The following is a 19,935-nucleotide window of genomic DNA, read 5'->3' on the forward strand; positions in this document are numbered from 1 at the left end:
AGTAGCTGCTGCTGTTAGTTCATCTGCCACTCAATGAGTCATGGTGGCTGTTAGAAGCAGAAGCAGCTATCACTTGAGAGGGAGCATGGATGGCTGCTGCTAGTCACTATTGCTGGTTACCTGTTTGCCAATGTAAGCTAGTGATTTCCTACTGTCTTCCTCTGTTGATGGTAATGGTTGTTCCTTGCAGGAGACATTTTCACAGTCCACTTTGGTGGCTGTTTGGCAGCAAGCAACGGTTGCAGCTGCCTGCCTCTGTCCATGGGGAGAGGGAACACAACAAACCCTGATGCTAGTCCTGAATGCACACATAGTTGTGGGAAAGTCCTGTTGAAGTCACTGTGACGTACTTTTCAGTTAGCATGCTTTGGATTGTACTGCTTATGGTTTGGCTCGAATGCGTTTCAGCACAGATGACGAAGCTTGTTGATCAGTTTTCTCACATAGAAAAAAAGTTGTGAGAGAAGATTTGAGAAAGATGGACTCTGCTTTCTGTTGTGGTGCAGTTGGAGTTGACATTTGTTGTTTGTTTGTTTGTTTGGCAGAACTGGCTCAAACTAGATCTTGAGTAATACTTTTACCAGAGCTATATGAGGGTTTTATACAACTTTTTTCCTTTTGCCAGAAGCAAATGTAATTTGCAGGCACAGGAACTTCTTCAGAATGGATTGAGCTTGCCAAACTGCAGGTCTGGGAGCTTCTGTGGGAGAGATAAAAGAAATTCCTCCATAACTCTTATTAGGGAAATGCCTTTATCAGGCCCACTAAAGGCGTAAGATCCATATTAGTTTCATGGGTTTTTTTTGGGGGGGGGGAGCAGTTGTTTGTTTGTTTCTTATCTTTAAATAATTGAAAGCTGGTTAAGTGTTGTGTGTACTCTTTAGAAAACTTTGCATCTTCAAACTAGCCAGAAGTCTTTCCAGTACTTGTTTGTGTTGGGAGGACACATCCTCCAAAATGTATTACAGGATCAAGCTGTCCCTATGCTGTCTGTTGAATAGCCCTGGAGGATTTCCCCCCTCAAGCAGAGTAGCATATGATTTTATAAAAAAAAGTTAAATGAAACTTTAATCTTTTTTTTAAAAAATCAACCACTTCTCATCTTTAAAAAATAAAAAATTCAGAAATCTTCAGTGCTCTACAGGCAGCATTTTCTTGCAAAGTTCATTGTCCTAGAGGAGAGAATCAGAGAGAAATAGGAAGGCATAGAAATATAACAAACAGAAATACTGAGTGGTTTTGTGGGGGTCCTGATCTGATTTGTAAGTGGTGGTCTGACTTGGGGAGGGGTAAAATCACTCCAATTCACCTCAGTAATTTGCCCCAGCGCAGGGTGGTTGCACAGTGAACAAAACCTTTGACAGGTTGATCATCTGGTACATACGTTACTTAAACCAAGCTTACTTACTCTCAGCAGTAGAATCACTTATACCCTTGTGCTTTTCACAGGGAAGTGTGCCTCTTGAACCCTCATATGTAGTGGGGGATGTGTCCTCAGTCCCCAAAGAACAAAACCTATCTACTTTGTTCAGTGACGGGGGAAACAGTCAGGTATGGTTTTATGTGGCATCTGATCTAAAAAGTACAATCCCCTTACTCAGTTTGATCTGCAGGGTAGCTGAGAGAGAAATTTCACTTGTACCAATTGTTTTGTGACATCTGTGATCTTGATCTTTATCGTGAATGACCAGCATAGTCATTATGTGTTGTACTTAATTTTCTTTCCTTGAAATTTGCTTTATTGCATATATGCAGACGGTATTGTATTTTTCTTTGTGTAAAGAGAATGGTTTCAAATGCTTCGCTATTTCCTCTGCACATTTAAAGGGTCTTAAAAATGACTTTGTTCGGAACATCTTGTGGACATTTGAAGATATTCATATGTTGGTTGGATCAAATATGCCTATATTTGGAGGAGGAAGATACCCAGCTGTGAGCTTGCGTCTCAGGTGAATTACTAAACACTTAAAATCAGTGCAACATATTCTATAAAGCAGGCTAATTTTGCTGTTTGGTTCATTCTGTGTGTCTAGCATGATGATTAATCGTGGTTTTGTGAGCTGGGATACTGTTTATACTATGGGGGTACCTATCACCAGCATTCCGTCTCTACCAATCATTCTGTTGTCTGATAAAGATTCTGAGTTCCCACTAACTTGAGGGCCAGAGTCTACTCAGAGTGGCCATACTCAGAGTAGACCTATTGATTTCAATGGGCCTACTTTGAGTATGGCTATAGCCCCATACGGACACGGGTGGCGCTGTGGGTTAAACCACAGAGCCTAGGACTTGCTGATCAGAAGGTCGGCGGTTCGAATCCCTGTGACGGGGTGAGCTCCCGTTGCTCGGTCCCTGCTCCTGCCAACCTAGCAGTTTGAAAGCACGCCCAAAAGTGCAAGTAGATAAATAGGTACCGCTCCGGTGGGAAGGTAAACGGTGTTTCTGTGCGCTGCTCTGGTTCACCAGAAGTGGCTTAGTCATGCTGGCCACATGACCCGGAAGCTATACTCCCTCGGCCAGTAAAGCGAGATGAGCGCTGCAACCCCAGAGTCAGTCACGACTGGACCTAATGGTCAGGGGTCCTTTTACCTTTACCTTTTTTTATAGCCCCATACATTTAATCTTGATTTGACTTTTGACTACTTTGAGAAGTTATCAGAGTTATTTTGAAACCTTTAAACAAACCGTCATCTGTAAAGTGTTATAAAGACTTTATAAGGCCACAGTCCTATGCATGCTTACTTGGAAATACAATATTTTAATTAATCTCACATTTGCAATCTGCCTTGAGATTTTGAGAGAGACTAGGGTGGAAACCAAAATATTAAAAAGCCTTGATAGATTTATTTCCTGTATTTTGATGACACTCCCTGCTCCTGTTGTTTTGTATTCTTTCCCATGTATTTCCCCCAAATATTTATTATTATTATTATTTATTCAATTTATATACCACTCTTTATCCAAAGATCCCAGGTTGGTGTACAACATTAAAAACATAATTTACACATCTTCATAATACATGACATAATAATACACAGTATAATTTTAAAAAATACTCATAATAGCATTCCCCCAGATTTAACAGGCCATAGATTATTTAATGGCCAAAGGCCCAGGTAAAGAGGAGTGTTTTTGCCTAGCTCCTAAAGACATGTAATGATGGCACCAGGCAAGCCTCTCTGGAGAGAACATTCCACAGACGAGGAGCCTGCACAGAAAAGGCCTGTTCTTGCATTATCACCCTCTAGATCTCTCATGGAGCAGGCACATGAAGAAGGGCGCCAGATGATGATTGCAGGGTCTGAGTCAGTTCGTATGAGGCAGTCCAGCACTTTGAATTGGGCCTGGAAACTGATGGGCAGCCAGTGCAGTCAGGCCAGGAATGGTGTTAATATGCTCAAACCATCTTGTCCTGACTGCCAAATTTTGCACCAGCTGAAGTTTCCATACCGTCTTCAGAGGCAGCTCAATATAGAACACATTGCAAATAATGTAACCTAGAGGTTACCAGAGCATAGGCAACAAAAGTTAGGCTATCCCTGTCCAGATAGGGGTGTAGCTGGGCCACCAGCCAAAGCTGACGGAAGGCACTCTGTGCCAAGGCCACCTGGGCCCCAAGTGACAACAATGGATCCAGGAGCACTCCCAAGCTCCTTAAGAAGGAGCATAACCCCATCAAGAACAGGCAGTCTCCTATGTATCCAGTCTAGGGAACTACCCAGTAACAGTGCCTCTACCTTATTTGGATTAAGCCTCAGTTTATTGGCTCTCATCCAGTCCATTACTGAGGCAAGACACCAGTCCAGGACATCAGCTGTCACACTTGTAGTTCTTAAAGGAGAAATAGAGCTGTGTGTCACATGGGGGGGTGTAAACATGAAATCACAGTTTTTTCTTTCGCACAATTGGGCTGTGGTGGCTTATGCTTTTCTCACTTCTGGCCTCTATACCTCACTTGGAGACTACTCTTTCTCCCTACAGGTGATTCCCTAACTTACTGGTTCTTAAAGTGTTGCCTTAGAAATGCTTCTCATAAACTTTTTTTATTCACAGTCTCAAGCTTTTAACACAGTGCTGTAGCCAATACCAGAAAGTAAAAAAGCAGTTCTTGTTTAAAAACCATGTGTTTTGTGCCTTTCTCAGCCTTTGTATGTACCCTACTGACTAAAATCTATTACAGATACTCTGAATTTTGGACGTAACTGAAGGGGAACAAAGTTTCTATTTGTAGATTTTAATGAGTCTGATTCATTTTACTGAAATAACACTACATATATTTCTGTTTGTAGGGATAACAATAAACCAATTAACGTGCTAACTGGCATTGACTATTGGCTGGACAATTTGATCTGCAATGTGCCAGAACTTGTGATGTGTTTCCATGTTAATGGAATTGTTCAGGTAAGCTTTGAGTTCTGTTGCTCTGATTACTGTATTTGTTCTTGGTCAGTAAAATATGATTGCACAATTGTTAAGCCACAGTTTTCAAGCAGGTTTTTTTTACTTAAATGGCAACCGGTTTAGGGCATCATTGCATTGGTGTACTGAAAGTGAATATTTTGTTGATATTACTTCATAAGCACATTCAGACTTGGCAAGAGATTTTAGTGGGCATGTTAATAATGAAATTCTTAGACCACAACAAAAATATGAAAGGTGCATTGGGTTAGTGTGTATGACTGTTAACCAGAAGGTTGGTGGTTCAAACCCACCCAGAGAAGGTTGTGGGCCAGATTCCTGCATTGCAGGGGGTTGGACTAGATGACCCTCAGGGGAATGTTCCAACTCTACAGTTTTCTGATTCTAAGAATGCATGGAAGGCAATGACTTCCTTGTAGCATAAACAATACTTCTAATTGGTTTTTTGTTTGTTTTAGAAATACGAAATGATTAAGACAGAGGATATACCCAACTTGGAAAACTCAAATTTCTCTACCAAAGTAATAAAAGATATTGCTCAAAATATTTTATCGTTTCTGAAAGCTAACTGTACCAAAGAAGGGCATACTTACTGGCTGTTTAAAGGTGAGCATTTTTCCATTTTTTTAAAGGTAACTTGCAGAATTACCATGATTTAGGGTAGGTAAGATTCCTAGGTTCATAGACAATTGCACAATATATGGTGCCAGTATTTTTGCCTCTTTCCTGAGGGTCTCTGCTGGGCACCTGGCAATATAGATGGTGCCCTGTCTCTCCCTCCTTTCTTTCCTTCCTTCCTCCCCATAGCATGTGGTGGCAGCATGTTGTTTACATAGACTAGACTACTCCTGCCACAGACCCATGCACTAGGGGCAGCAACTTGGGCTGCTCTGGTAGCTCAGGAAAAGAGCAACATCTTATTACCTGCACAGTGTACCAACAGACAGGAACAGAATGTTGCTCCCTCATGTTTTTTGTGCTTCCTTCATTCCTACTTTTGTGATGCTAGGAGGGAGGGGCTTGGAGCAAGGATTAGGGAGTCTAAACTGAGATCACTCTAGCCATTCTGTCTCGTGTTGTTCTTTCCTTGTTTGATCATACTGGAGTGCGACCAAAAATTCTAGTTTCCCCTTATTTTATTGTGGGACCCATACTTTTTCAAGCATACACTTATGGAAAAAATATTTTTCTTTCAGCAAGTGGAAGTGATATCGTAAAGCTGTATGACCTGACCACTCTCTGTGAAGAGACAGAAGATAAATACCAAAACCCCTTCACGATGCCAGTGGCAATTCTTCTTTACAAGTAAGTTTGCCTTGTATGGTTAGTACTATAAACACAGGAAAAGGTCTGAATGATACTGTTCAGCTTGAGGATTACAATCCAAATCTATGCTATCTGTAGAACACATGGTAGAGTGCTAGGCTTGTAGCCCCACTGCAGGAAGTCAAGAAAGCTAGCATTTCTCTGCTTCCATACTGGTGTACTTTGCCATTGTAGCAGGATGGTGGCAAAAGTCACTATGGGGATGCTAAGGAGAACTGCATGATATTGGTAGAGAACTATTATGAAGCTGTATTGAGAGATAAAATGAAGTGGGGCTGAAAGTGGTTTCTTAACTTCACTGCCAGAGCAATTCAGTGTCCCTCCATGCTGATGAAAATTTGTCCCACGAAAATTTTCAGAGTGTTGGGATCAGAGTGATTTTTTAAAAATGCTCCTGCAAATGTCAGGGTAAAGCTGATCTTAAAGGTGTACAAAATATATAAGCCTCATTTTCTACTCATCTGTTGTATTCCACAATTCTTTTACACTAGAGGGTAAATTATGTTTCCGTCTTTCTCTTAGCATTATTAAATTTGAGAATTTTTAATATAAGGGTGGTGTTCATGTTGATGAAGCAGAAGAGTTCTTAACCTTTCAATATATTTAAATGCATTCCTTCGAGGGGTTTTGAGTTGGAAGGGCAGAAATAGAAAGTGCAAGAACAAAGTATTTGATTGGACCAATGTCAACTAAGGTCATTATAGCCTCCAGATATTATCATTTCTGTATAGTTATATCCTGAACCAGATGCAGTATTTAATTGTATGATGTAGCCTTTGTTACAACTAAGGCAAAATTGATTTTTTCTGGGAATGTATTTTGAAATAATCTTTAATACAACACACCACACATGAAACTAGCTAATTTGGAAATAATAAATACAAAATTGATAACAGTTGTTTCAGTAGATGTTGCACGGTCAGTATGAGAGGGCCTTTATAGTTTGCTTTCTGTTCATTTTACTTTCTCTTAGAGTTGCTTGCAATATGATGTTGAAGAAAAACCAAAACAGGAAGCATTATGGTACTATCAGAACATTACTCCTTAACTGTGTGAAGTTGTTGGACAAGGGTAGACATCCTCAGGTAAGAATTGTCTTCTGAGGCAAATGTCCCCGATACCAGTGACACCTAAAGGGAAAACACTTCATGGAGAGAGAGAGGTCACAACTAACCCCATCAGAATAGTTAAATGAATTATGTATTAATCATTTTATTCCAATGTACAAGTATAGGCTCCATATGCCCTAAGCAAAGCATCTGGAAAATTCATTATATTCACTCCTTTCTCTTGCTTTATTCAGTTTCAGGAGTTGCATTTAGCGTTATGTGAATGATCAGAAGCAAACCTTGGGCTCAAGCACTCCCGTTTTAGGTAGTTCAATAGGTAGAGCCACATGCTTTATACAGGGTGTGTATTTGGGTATGGGTGATGATCTAGGGGAGGGGTGAGTTGAATGGCCAAGAGAGAAGGGAAATTTGGCTTCTTGTAAAAAGGGTGGTTTGCCTTCTGTTGGAGCAGAAAACTGGGTCATCAAAAAAGTGGCTTAATCTCTGCCTTGTACTCAGTTTCTTAAAAAGTCAGCTCCATCTCATTCAGTATTGCCTATATTGCTTGCCAGTGACTCTCCGACAGGGGAGCCCTAAGTGCAGATGCCAAAGACTGAATCTGGGAACTGGTGTTTCTCTCCCCAAAAGGCCTGGCTGTTCTTTATTCCCCTCCCACACTCCAGCCAAGGCTGATAGTTCTATTTTTTTTCTTCCTTTTCTAGCCCCTCAGGCTTCATTTTTTTCTTCCTCACATTATCTACCTTTCCTTAACTTTTAAACTTTTAAACGGCACCACAGTTCAAGAAGGACATTGACAAACTGGAACGTGTCCAGAGGAGGGCAACCAAAATGGTCAAAGGCCTGGAAACGATGCCTTATGAGGAACGCCTAAGGGAGCTGGGCATGTTTAGCCTGGAGAAGAGGAGGTTAAGGGGTGATATGATAGCCATGTTCAAATATATAAAAGGATGTCACATAGAGGAGGGAGAAAGGTTGTTTTCTGCTGCTCCAGAGAAGCGGACACGGAGCAATGGATCCAAACTACAAGAAAGAAGATTCCACCTAAACATTAGGAAGAACTTCCTGACAGTAAGAGCTGTTCGACAGTGGAATTTGCTGCCAAGGAGTGTGGTGGAGTCTCCTTCTTTGGAGGTCTTTAAGTTTCCTGCTTGGCAGGGGGTTGGACTCGATGGCCCTTGTGGTCTCTTCCAACTCTATGATTCTATGATTCTATGATTCTTAAAGGCATAAAACTTTTAAAGGCATAAAAATGTTGGTGTCTATAACTTTGAGAAACCACTTGAATTGATCTTTCTCCTTTTCTGAATAAAGATTATTGCTTCAGCAAACTACATGCTCTCAGAACTGTTCCAGCTTGATGAGCCAAAAAAAGAAGAGGGTGGTGAGTTCCCCTTAAATGGTAATTCTGATGAAAGCTACAGTGAGGAGGAAGAGGAAATGCCTGATAGTGATGAAAATGGTTCCTATAGTACCAGTTCAGATCCTCCTGATGACAACAAAGCAGTTGCTGTAATAAAATCAGTTGGAGAACTGTCTGTACCTGAAAAATACAAGTCTACTCATCAAATACGTGTAAGTGTTAACTGGCTCAATTAAGATTGAGATTATATTTTGTAATAAGACATAATCATATTAATTAGCTTACCTTTGTCAGGGAGGTAAAGCTTTCCCTCAAATGCCAGCTATCACCGCAATACAAAAAAGGCATAGAGGAAGGCATAGGACATTGTCACCGTATATATGTATTTGTCTTCCATAGAATAATGTGTGGAAAGTGAATAATTTTTCTTAATAGTTTATTTCTGAAGATCTGGGGTTTTCTGAGTGATGTTTTTCGAGGAAAATAGCCAGGGTCAAACTAGGGCAGTAGGTCTTGGGAAAATAGATGTGGCTGCAGTATGGTGCTCATTTAAATGTTTTCCGTCAGTCATCATTAGCTTAGCTTCATTATATCATAATAAGAATATTGAAAGCCTGAGTCCATTGCCCTTTTTAAAGATTTAACTTTATTGAGAACATAATCATTGATTATTCCTCTAATGGCTTCTGATGAGAGGAATTTCTGTTGAATTCTTCTGATTCAATGGAGTGTTTTCTTTTGTCTTTTCTGTGCAGCCTAGTTGTGCATTTCCAGTTTGCCACGACACTGAAGAAAGGTGCAGACTAGTGCTCAACTATGTTCTTGAAGTAAGTTTTGTTTTACTAATTGTTTTAATGCATTGTATCCTAACATCCTTTGAAAGTGCAAATAATAACTAAAAGTCTTTTTATTTTTGTTTAAAACAGGGCTTAAAATCTGTAGACAGCAGCATCAAGAAGGAAAGTGATCTTCCTGCTGCAGATCCCAGCACTCCCATTCCATTAAAGTATGAAGATGAATCTACAAGTGTTGGACCTGAGTGTCTTGAAAAGCAGATGGCCTTGTTTTTAGACAAAAGTAAGTTTGTCTCACTCCCTCTTCTCAAACTTAGTAGAATGGTTAAAAAAAAAAAGCTTTTTGATATAGATATATAAGTTCCTATAACTAACCTTTACCAGTTCATATTCTAAATTTTAATTCAAAGATCCCTAAGAATGAATTGCTTTATTTTTTAATTATAGTGGGCTCATTTCGGGAAGTTAAACATTCTAGTCAGTCAGGAATGATCCCTGGATCTTGGCAGTACAAAATGAAGCTTCAGCTGATCTTGAAATCCTCAAAGGCTTACTATGTTCTCTCTGATGCTGCTGTGAGTCTTCAGAAATATGGGAGAGCATTACGGTACATAAAACTAGCTTTACAGTGCCATGGTAAGTTGGAATATTTTTATTGTAGGTTCTAGATATAAAATGGCAATTGGTTATAATACTCAGCCTATGTCTGCAGTCTACATTCACGAACAAGAAGGAGCTGCTATGGACTTCCATGTTTCCCTCCTCTCCTCCTCCTGTAGCTGGGAAAAGAACTTTGGTGGAGTTTAGATTCACCATCCATGACGCATGACTTGTTACATACAGACCAAATATTGTGTATTAAATACTGGTTAGTTACAAAAGTCAGCTATATAATCCACGGTTTGTAGTTGACGTATTTAGAAACTGACCAGAGTTTGTTTTAGATGGTCAGACCTAATAAGGCCTACAGACTAGAGATTTCCCAGCACTGTTTTAAAGCCTTCTTTAAAAGCACACTTCCAGCACATTCCCTCACACTCCAGTATTTTGAATTCATATGCCCTTAGAGAAATTGCAAGGAACATGTGATGCATTTTACCACATTGAATAAAAAGCTGAAAAGAAGAGGTGATAAAGCCCCAGAACCTGGGTGTGTAATGTTACTCTAGCCTAGTCAACATTTTTATACCTACCACCCACTAATGCATCTTTCTTGATGGTAAAATTTGCTTACTGCCCACCAGTGCTCGATGGAAGGAGGATTCAGCTTGTGCTGTAGAACCCTCTACCGCCCACCTAGAATCCTGAAACGCCCACTAGTGGGCGGTAGGGACCAGGTTGACAACCCCTGTTCTAGCCAATGTACAGTTGTTGTCATTATCATAATATTTGAGAACACAGCTGTGCTTGGTACTGGCAATTTAAGTTGACAGGTTTGAAATTGTATAAATTAGCATGCATACATTAATGCTTCCAGAAGATGATGATGATGATGATTTATTGAATTTATATACCATCCTATATCTAGAGGTCTCAGGGTGGTTCACAGAAAAGATCGTACATGTGCACAGTTTCCTTGTGTGGCTTCATATCAAAAAGGCATCCTGTTCACTGGCTTCCTTTCTTACTTCCCTCCAACTAGATACATATTGCTGCCTCTGCACCAACATGCTTTCTGAAGTACTCCTGTTTCTTTGTCAGAGTTTAACTCTTTGTGGCGATATCCAACTAATGCTGGCCCAGAATGCAAACAACAGAGCTGCATATCTTGAAGAGTATAACTATCAAACAAAAGAAGATCAGGAAATACTACATAGTCTTCACAGAGAATCCAGTTGCCAAGGTAATGATTTAGTATCCGAATTACAGTGTATTCAGCTAATTGGTTCTTTATTTACTCCTGATATTTATACACCACATTTCACTGTACAGGATCACAAAGTGGTCTACACAACAATCTGTAAAGCAATACATAAAATAATGCTTTGTTTAAAACCAAAGGATACAGGTGGAACCAAAAGGTAAAGGTAAAAACATAAGGGGCATCAACACAGTTGTAGGTTGGGTTGTATATATTTGTAGCATAGTTTTTGGAAGGTCCTGTTCAAAATAGGAGAGAGGTATTTGCAGGTGGAGTCAACATTCTTGGTCAAGATGCTGCTGGTCCCATCCTTTCTTCTTCCCTTGCTCTGTCTTCTTAAAAGACATGAATAATGCCCTGGACCAAAATAATATTTGCATAAACTTTAAAACGCATCACACTTGGCTTGGCAGAGGATGGAGATCCTTGTTCGTTTCATCCATTGGCAGCAGTTTTTGCTAAAGGTCTCACTAAACTGTAAATTACCATGGCATCTAAATACAGACAGTGGTGATAAGACTATACAAGACAAATATAGACAGTGCTGAAGACCCTGTGGAATGGTAGTTTTCACTCTCTGGATGTCCCCTGCTTAAACTACTGAGTATAGGTGTTGGCTTCACAGCTGCAGGGTTCAGACAATTGCTCCACTCCTTTGAGGAATGGGGGTTATGGGGCCAGGTGAGCTAGTCTTGCCCTTGTCACCATGGCCCATTTTCTGTTATGTAAAGAAGGGCCTCTGTGGGTAGCAATCCTCTGTACAAGGGCAGTGCTTAACTGTGTGGCCCCACAACTGAACACCCACTCGCTCCGAATAGGGCATAGAGAGAATTTCATTATTTCTAACCATATAGTATCACTTTGCAATGAATGCTTGAGACACTTGTGCAGCAATGTTCCAGACAGTACTGAAAATGAAAATGGCCACCAAAAGGTTTTTTTCGCATTCATAAAATTAAATCAATATAAAGTATTTTTATAACAAAACATTCATTTTGCAGAGCTTTTAAAAGCTGTAAAGTTCTTTATACACAGATATAATCTCTTGAGTGGCTGTTGTCAATTGTTTTGAACACACTTTTATGGTTCTTTAGAAATAGCGATATAGCAAAAATTTACAGTGGTGTGTTAATTTTCTCTTCTAGTATTTTCTTGGGCTACTGACTTGTCTACAGATTTGGAATGCCAGCTTTCAATTAGCTGCAAATGCTATGAGGCAGCTAATGAAATTTTGCTTTTTAGTAATTTAAAAGGGCAGAATCCAGAACAATATACACAAGTGCTGAAGAGAATGGGTAACATCCGAAATGAAATTGGAGTATTTTACATGAACCAAGCTGCTGCTTTACAGAGTGAAAGAGGGGGCAAGTATATTTATCTCTTTCTATTTATCTACACACACACACACACAGAGAGAGAGAGAGAGAGAGTTTTCTACTGGTGTTTTAATTTTTGTTAGATGTAGGATTTGTAATGATCTGAAAAGAAGACTAGAATTGGAAGATACGGTGAAGATCATGGTTTATTGTGCAGTACAAAGTAAATTCAGTTTTTGGAAACTGCCCTATATATCCTAAAGTTAATTGAAACAAAAGCCCTGCAGTGGAGATGGAACCACTTCCATCACAAGGGACTGGTACAGACTTAACATAACCATTGCCAACCACAGCAAAATGATTGGGAACAGGGGATTGGATCTCCTCCCCCTCCTCCCCCTCCTCCCCTGACACTTTCCTTGAATGCCAAGCTGTGTTCAAATCTAGCTTAATACAGAACTTGCATTAGTGGCAGTCATTACTAATGTTTAGGTTACTCATAGTAATTTATTTAAAAACTGACAAATTTGAACTTTTTTGCTGTGGGGTGGGGTAAACAGATGCAGTGTGTGGCCCTGCAGCCTTACCTTCATAGGTAAGGGACAGGCTGCATTACATCTGCTCTGGCCTGTACAATTGCTTGGCACTCAAGGGAATTAATTGAAGATAAGGATTTGAAACATTTTTTCTCTCTAAATTAGTGCTGACATATAAGCTAGAGGCCTAGATTTTGTTTTGTTTTTTTCCAGTCTGTATGCCATAAATATGACCAATAGTGTTTTCAGGTCTATTGTGCAGAAAAGGTAGAAGAGAATATGTACCATAGGGAAGATTGTCATAGAAAATCATATAGGCTAAATGTTACTTTATAACCAAGCCTTTGGCTGATTAAGCATTCTGTAGGCGTTTTGGTGTGTTTGTGGGAGGTGGGGTTATTGGTTTGCTTTTGTTTTATTATGTATTTTGTATTCTCATTTTGTATTTGTATGCTGTGAACCTTTGGATAAAGGTCAGTATACAAATATAATAAAGAAGAAGATTTAAAATTGATTTCCCTGTTGAACACTAGTTTCTTCAACAGGATTTTGCTAAATTTGAATATAATTATTTATAGTGGGGGGGACTAAGATCACTTTGTTTTTCAATGTTTTTCAATGCTGGAGTAGTTGGTGAAATATTCTCTTTGGAGACATCTTCCCTTTCTGGAGGTAATTGTCCTTATGGGTTCTATAAAATTACATTTAGGTCCTTTAATGTAGCACTTTTTGAGCCACTATAAATAAGATAATACAGTTCTCGCTGGCAGCCATCTTGGAAGCCATATTTCTGAGAAGAAAGACTGTACTTAAATTTCAGAATGGCATTAAAATAGCTAATCCATGGAAGTACACATACTACTGATTTCTTAAAATGTACCTCTTTCTCTTTCGACTGTTCTAGAGAACAAAACTGTATCTGCAGCAGAACAGCAACTTTGGAAGAAAAGCTTCTCTTGTTTTGAAAAAGGGATTCAAAACTTTGAATCCATTGACGATGCAACCAATTCTGCTCTTCTCTTCTGTAATATGGGAAGATTAATGCGGATTTGTGCTCATGCTCACTGTGCTGCTGCAGTAGACTTCAAAAGAGAATTTTCCCATGAAGAGGCTCTTTATTATAATAAGGTAACAACCACCCCAATCATCTTAAGCTGATTGCAATTCCTAGATAAAAGAGTAGGTCTCTACTGTGATTAGTGGATGCCTAAACATACAGAAATCCTATGTTGCCTTTTTGAAATGAATATTTATTGAGTATTTCTGCCTTGGATTTAGATTATATGTCTATCTAAGTTTAGTTCCAAAAATATAAGAAATGTTTACAGTGGTACCTCAGGTTAAGTACTTAATTTGTTCCGGAGGTACGGTCTTAACCTGAAACTGTTCTTAAACTGAAGCACCACTTTAGCTAATGGGGCCTTCTGCTGCCGCGCCGCCGGAGCACGATTTGTGTTCTCATCCTGAAGCAAAGTTCTTAACCCGAGGAACTATTTCTGGGTTAGCGGAGTCTGTAACCTGAAGCGTATGTAACCCGAGGTGCCACTGTACTAGAATAGGGATGAAATAAGCTTTTAAATATCTTCACTCTGAAGATACATTTCCTATTCCTTTTCCACTGGCTCATTTCTACAAGTTACTGCTTGTATCGGTCTACTCACGAGAATAATGTGATGTCAGTTAAGGATCTTACGGAACTCTCAGTGGCAGCTCAGTTGTAACGAGAGACTGCTATTGTGTTCATGCCCTGCTTTCCTAAGGCATCCATGAGAATGCATTGTTGAACTAGATGAGACTTTGGGGTCTAATCCAGCAAGGCTCATACATTATTAGCTTTTTTGGTTGTGCTTTTTTGCATGCCCTGTAGCCCTCCTCATGAAAGATGCAGCTAAAACATCTCTGGGTACTCTTATCTGATGTTACTTAATACTTATTTGAGTAATCTGCTAGTGTAAATAGGCAAGTAAATATTCTGAGCCGACATGGTCTCACCAAGTTAATCAAAACTTTCTTGTTTAGAATTAAACCCTTGATACTAAGGGGAACAATAGAGACCATGGTTAGTGGACATGTACTTCTCACAGAGTTGTTCAGCCTGTTTTTACTTTTATAAAAGTATAGGAGGTTCAGATTGCAATTGAGTTCATTGGATAATGTATGGAGAATAGGCAAGTTAGCGGTGAAAATGTTCACTTATCAGTGTACATGCCGCCAGAGAGGCTAAAATACTAGAGTGATAATTATGTTTAATAATAGGTCATATGCTGTTCAATTATTGCAGACACCCTGTATTCAGAATCAATAAGTATTCAGTACCTACTATGTAAATGTAAATACATAAATATTAGTAATGAATACAAGCTGTCAACAACTTATTTTGCTATGCAATGATTGAATTCTGTAGGCTGTTGACTACTATCTGAAGGCCTTGAGGTCCCTGGGTGAAAGGGAAGTTCATCCTGCTGTTTGGGATTCTGTCAACTGGGAGCTGTCTACCACCTACTTTACTATGGCAACTCTGCTGCAAGATTATGCTCCCTTATCCAGAAAGGCTCAAGAACAGGTAACTGTGTGTGTGTGTGTGTGTGTGTGTGTGTGTGTGTGTGTTTTAAGAACTAACCATTCCTGTAGCACTTAAAATAGAAAAAAAGAAGAAGGACTCAGATTCATGTTGAATATAGCATTTGAATCATCAATAGAAAAAATAGGTGATCATGATGATGATTGCTGCAAGAATGGTTTCTAAGCATTTCTTAGCTATATAGGCTTTTTACTTACCTTGAGCAAATACTATTGCATGCATCTCTGTCCTTTCTGAAGCCCACACTCTGGTAGCAGCCATATGTATCTATGTTGACAGATCAATCGTAGATTATGGCATCCTGCATAGTGTTGTACAAATGTTAATTCTTCTTTGATGATCACTCATAGCCGAGTAAGATTGTCTTCCATTAATTTGGTCTTAACTGTGTGTCCGTGACTGTGGAGGCCAATTCTGGATCCACATGTCCTTCCGCAGTGGAGACATAGCATGTTTTCCCCTTTCGCCCTGAGTTCGTGCTTCTTCAAAGTCCATGACGCCTTTGGTAAAGGCTATTCTCCAACTGGAGCACTCGCAGGCCAGTGTTTCCCAATTATCTGTGCTTATACTGCATTTTTTTTTTGTTTTGCCTTGAGAGCGTCTTTAAACCTCTTTTGTTGTCCACCGACATTTTGTTTTCCATTCTTAAGTTGGGAATGGAGTAGTTGCTTTGAAAAATGATAAGCAGGCATCCGAACAGCATGATCAGTCCAGTGAAGTTGATGTTTAAGAATCATTGTTTCTACACCGGTGATCTTTGCTTCTTCCAGTACACTGACATTAGTTCACCTGTCTTCCCTGTATAAATGTTATGGGAGTAGGAGCAGTATTTCTTAATTTTTCTTATTCATGAAAATAAATACTCTACTTTGAGAAATTCATGTATTGCAAGGTATTGATACTACAAATTTTGAAAGCCTTTTCTTTGTGTGTTAGATAGAAAAAGAAGTTAGCGAGTCAATGATGAAATCCTTGAAATATTGTGATGTTGACACAGTGTCTGCACGGCAGCCCCTTTGCCAGTACCGGGCAGCTACAGTTCACCACAGGCTGGCTTCCATGTATCACAGCTGTTTGAGAAACCAGGTATTTGTCCAAAGAGAATCTACAATAATGTGTCTCTGATGGTGCACGCTTAATATATATTGATTACTATATATCTCATATGTAAACAGAGGGTCATAGTGTTTTACTTTTTAAGCATAGGTTTGTTACATTTTTTAAAGTGTGGATTTCTGACTTGTTGATTTATGGCCACATCAATGTCTGCATGACACTATTGGCTCTTCCAGATAGTTGGTAAACTTCTTTTATTCTCAGTAATTATGCTAGCCTTGATACATCAGCAGTAGCATCATTGTGTAGTACTCTGGTAGGAAGATATTACTACATCCATTAGGTTTCTAAACATATTTAATAGCACATATATTTTATAAAAAGAATCTTGTAAAACAGTCACAAGGAGAAATTGATTTCATATGCTTCCTGCTAAACATGTATTTTCTGTAAATATTTAAGTTATGTAGTAAGCATTGTTAAAGGGGGGATATGCTTTACCATAATACATAAAACTATGCTTTTTATTCACCTGAACAAATTTCAAACAATTTTTTTTGGTTAAAGGTTGGTGATGAACATCAGCGGAAACAGCATAGAGTACTAGTAGATCTTCATTACAGTAAAGCTGTGAAGTTTTTTCACCTCCTGAAGGATGTGCCATGTGAGCTTCTTCGTGTACAGCTGGAAAGAGTAGCATTTGCAGAATTTCAGATGGCAAGTAAGTTGAACAGTTGCTCTATTCTGAATAAATATTATTCAAACTTTTTTTCAAAAATAATGATGAACAGCAGTTCCCTGGGATGAAACAGAATTTGCTAATTGGTTCACTAGACTTGTCTTAAACTCAAAATATTATTAAAGAAAGAATTTTGTAATTGACAAGTACTTAGTATATTAATATCATTCTTATCTACTTCTAGGTCAAAATAGCAGTGCTGGAAAACTAAAGACTTTGTCTGGGGCTTTGGATATAATGGTAAAGACCCAGTCTGTGTTTCAGCTCATCAGAAAAGAACTTGTTGCTGAATTTGAACAGGTAAACTACCTATTATTATTATTTTTTAGATGTTTGTGGTTCTGTCATGTTACATGATTGTTTACACTGGTTTAGAATTGAGTAAAATATATGTGTTTGAATGGTTGTGTTATACTTAATGTCTGTATTTTTAAATACCCCCAGCAGCTTTTTAAAAATTTCCCTATAATTACATACATGTGCTGATACTTAACCCTTTTTTATTGTTTGAGCAAATCTGTATACCACTTTTCAAAACCAAAAATTCTCCCCAAAGCAGCTCACAGTGTTTTTTTTTGTTAAGACTAGAGAACCATTTTCACGAGTGTCCTTTCTGTTTAGAGACTTGAGGATAACAAAAGCAATGTGGAAAGTGTGCCTGCTGAAGACTCATCCACTAGCCTCAATAAGGAGGAAATTGTAAAACTCCTTGGTATATTTGAGTCTCGATTGTCTTTCCTCCTTCTTCAGTCCATCAAACTGCTTACATCAACTAAAAGGAAAGTTGGGTAAGTCAGTACATGGTACTATTTCTCTTAACTTCTTTGCTTTGCATGAATTGTTTTTTATTGAGCTTTGGATCCAAACTATATCATTTACAGAAAGAGAGTAGCAATAGCATTGTTCTGCAGAGTTCACTCAGTCCTATAGCAGATGAGGTTTGTAGTAGTACTACATAAACAGACCTATTTGGGGATTTAGTTTTTTGTGCATTTCTTGCACAGCCCTGTAGAATGATGTGTAAAAGATTCGTTCCTTGAAGAGCATATTGAGATCCAGCCAAGAACTTTGTTTTGCCTTTTAAGCCTACTGTGTATTGCAGGGCTGTCCAACTTCCAAGAGACTGCGATCTATTCCCACTATATAAAAACTGCCAGCGATCTACCCATTGGATTGACCAAAGTTGATTTTTAGGGAGCCAAAGCTGTTGAGCTCCAACCCCCCAACCCCCCCCCCCCGCTTTGCTACATTGGTGAGGGTCCAAAGGCAGAGCAGGAGCTAACACAGACATCCCACAATCATCCAGTATATCGCGATCGACCTGCAGGACACGCCTGGTGTATTGTATTAGTTTTATGTTTGGCGTATTTGGGGAAATGTTTTGTGTATCATCCTTTTGTGGTGATACCATGTATTCAGTCGGGAATGGAGAAGAATTGGGATTGGTGTTTCTGTAGGAAAGGCATTACCATTGCTTATGGTGCCTACAAGGATCAAGCAAGCTCTGTTTACCTGCACTTACAATAAGCCTGCAGCTCAGGAGGAGGAGGGAGGAAAAGAGAGTAAATAAAACACATGCTGTTGCTGTGAGGTAAAGCTCACTCTGTATGTAAGAGCCGGTAGATAGTACAAAATATTTCCCCAGCTTTAAGATTATGTTATGTTCATAGAGCTAGGCAAAAAGAAAATTGGGTTTTGATTTTTATTTGTGCAAGGAAATTGCAAGAGTAACTTGGAGTGCCAGTCTATCCACATGGAATTGTTAACTTAGAAAGCTCTGAAGCTGTGTTGGCATGTGTGCTAAATATAGTATAGCAAGTACAGTATTCCAAGTGTAAAGAAGCTTCATGGGGCAAGAGGATCAATACACGACAGGACAGAGTAATAGCAGAGTGCTTGCTGTGCTTCTCTTTTTTCAGTTTTTGTCTTAGAATTCTGAGTCTCCACACGGTGGCAGTATAAATAAAGGCCAAAACGTAGGGGTTTTTCCCCCAGAGTAGCTTGTTTACTATATACTATGTTAGCACTTGTAATTGTTCATGTTGTAGTATATTGTGCAGATTTGGAAAGGCTAATAATGTCATGGAAAAATATTTAGATTTTTGTGTATTCTACTCTTTGAATTACTAGTAATTCTCTTTAGCTTTTTCTAAAACCTGGGCACATCAATCCCAGCTGCATCATTTTTAACTATTAATTTTTCAAGCTTTCCAAAAATGACAGCAGACAGGTGCTGTAGCCATTTCATTGTAGCTGGAGCCACATCAGAATTGTACTTCTGCCATATCCGTGCTCAGTTTTCCTCAACCTCATAATGTTGTCATTTATTATTACCATGTATTTATTTATAGACAAAAATGGTGATTGCAGGAGTATAAAACAAGTGGAAAACAACATAATTATAATTAAAACAGAAGAAACAAAACCCAGTGATCCAGTATTAAATCAATCTCTCTCTCTCTCTCTCTCTCTCTCTCACACACACACACACACACACACACACAAATATACAACAACAGCATGATCACTAGCACAGTTTTCAACAGGGTCACAGCCCTGTCTTTTCCTGACAAAGCTCGTCATGCAGGGCAACCAAGCCAGTTTCAGTGCAGAACCCATGTCCAAACCCTGATTGAAATAGAGCCAGACAATTACCGTATTTTTCGCCCTATAGGATGCACTTTTCCCCCTCCAAAAATGAAGGGGAAATCTGTGTGCGTCCTATGGGGCGAATGCAGGCTTTCACTGAAGCTTGGAGAGTGAGAGGGGTTGGTGCACACTAACCCCTCTCGCTCTCCAGGCTTCAGGAAGCTATCAGCAAGCCTGGGGAGCCCGCGGGAGTTCCTGCAGGGGTCCCTAGGCTGCGGATAGCAGCCT

At 39.3% G+C, this 19,935-nt stretch overlaps 1 protein-coding gene across 10 annotated transcripts in view; it reads left to right on the forward strand.

Moving 5' to 3' along the window:
* The window catches only part of EDRF1 (erythroid differentiation regulatory factor 1), a 37,212-nt gene that overhangs the window by 7,677 nt on the left and 9,600 nt on the right, over nucleotides 1–19,935 (forward strand). For 5 of the 10 annotated variants that reach the window (XM_083439586.1, XM_083439588.1, XM_083439587.1 and 2 more), the window contains 17 exons: nucleotides 1,828–1,949; nucleotides 4,290–4,401; nucleotides 4,878–5,025; nucleotides 5,616–5,724; nucleotides 6,719–6,830; nucleotides 8,127–8,387; nucleotides 8,931–9,002; nucleotides 9,102–9,252; nucleotides 9,417–9,605; nucleotides 10,612–10,812; nucleotides 11,976–12,194; nucleotides 13,587–13,810; nucleotides 15,087–15,245; nucleotides 16,200–16,349; nucleotides 16,887–17,040; nucleotides 17,243–17,358; nucleotides 17,680–17,846. In XM_083439586.1, the coding sequence (XP_083295712.1) occupies nucleotides 1,828–1,949; nucleotides 4,290–4,401; nucleotides 4,878–5,025; nucleotides 5,616–5,724; nucleotides 6,719–6,830; nucleotides 8,127–8,387; nucleotides 8,931–9,002; nucleotides 9,102–9,252; nucleotides 9,417–9,605; nucleotides 10,612–10,812; nucleotides 11,976–12,194; nucleotides 13,587–13,810; nucleotides 15,087–15,245; nucleotides 16,200–16,349; nucleotides 16,887–17,040; nucleotides 17,243–17,358; nucleotides 17,680–17,846 (2,666 nt within the window). Of the gene's footprint in view, nucleotides 1–1,449; nucleotides 1,552–1,827; nucleotides 1,950–4,289; nucleotides 4,402–4,877; nucleotides 5,026–5,615; nucleotides 5,725–6,718; nucleotides 6,831–8,126; nucleotides 8,388–8,930; nucleotides 9,003–9,101; nucleotides 9,253–9,416; nucleotides 9,606–10,611; nucleotides 10,813–11,975; nucleotides 12,195–13,586; nucleotides 13,811–15,086; nucleotides 15,246–16,199; nucleotides 16,350–16,886; nucleotides 17,041–17,242; nucleotides 17,359–17,679; nucleotides 17,847–19,935 lie in introns of all 10 variants that reach the window. The other 5 variants (XM_083439582.1, XM_083439584.1, XM_083439583.1 and 2 more) reach the window with 2 other exon arrangements.

Source organism: Podarcis tiliguerta, assembly GCF_965153285.1.
Source record: "Podarcis tiliguerta genome assembly, chromosome: 5".
Classification (NCBI taxonomy): Eukaryota; Metazoa; Chordata; class Lepidosauria; order Squamata; family Lacertidae; genus Podarcis; species Podarcis tiliguerta.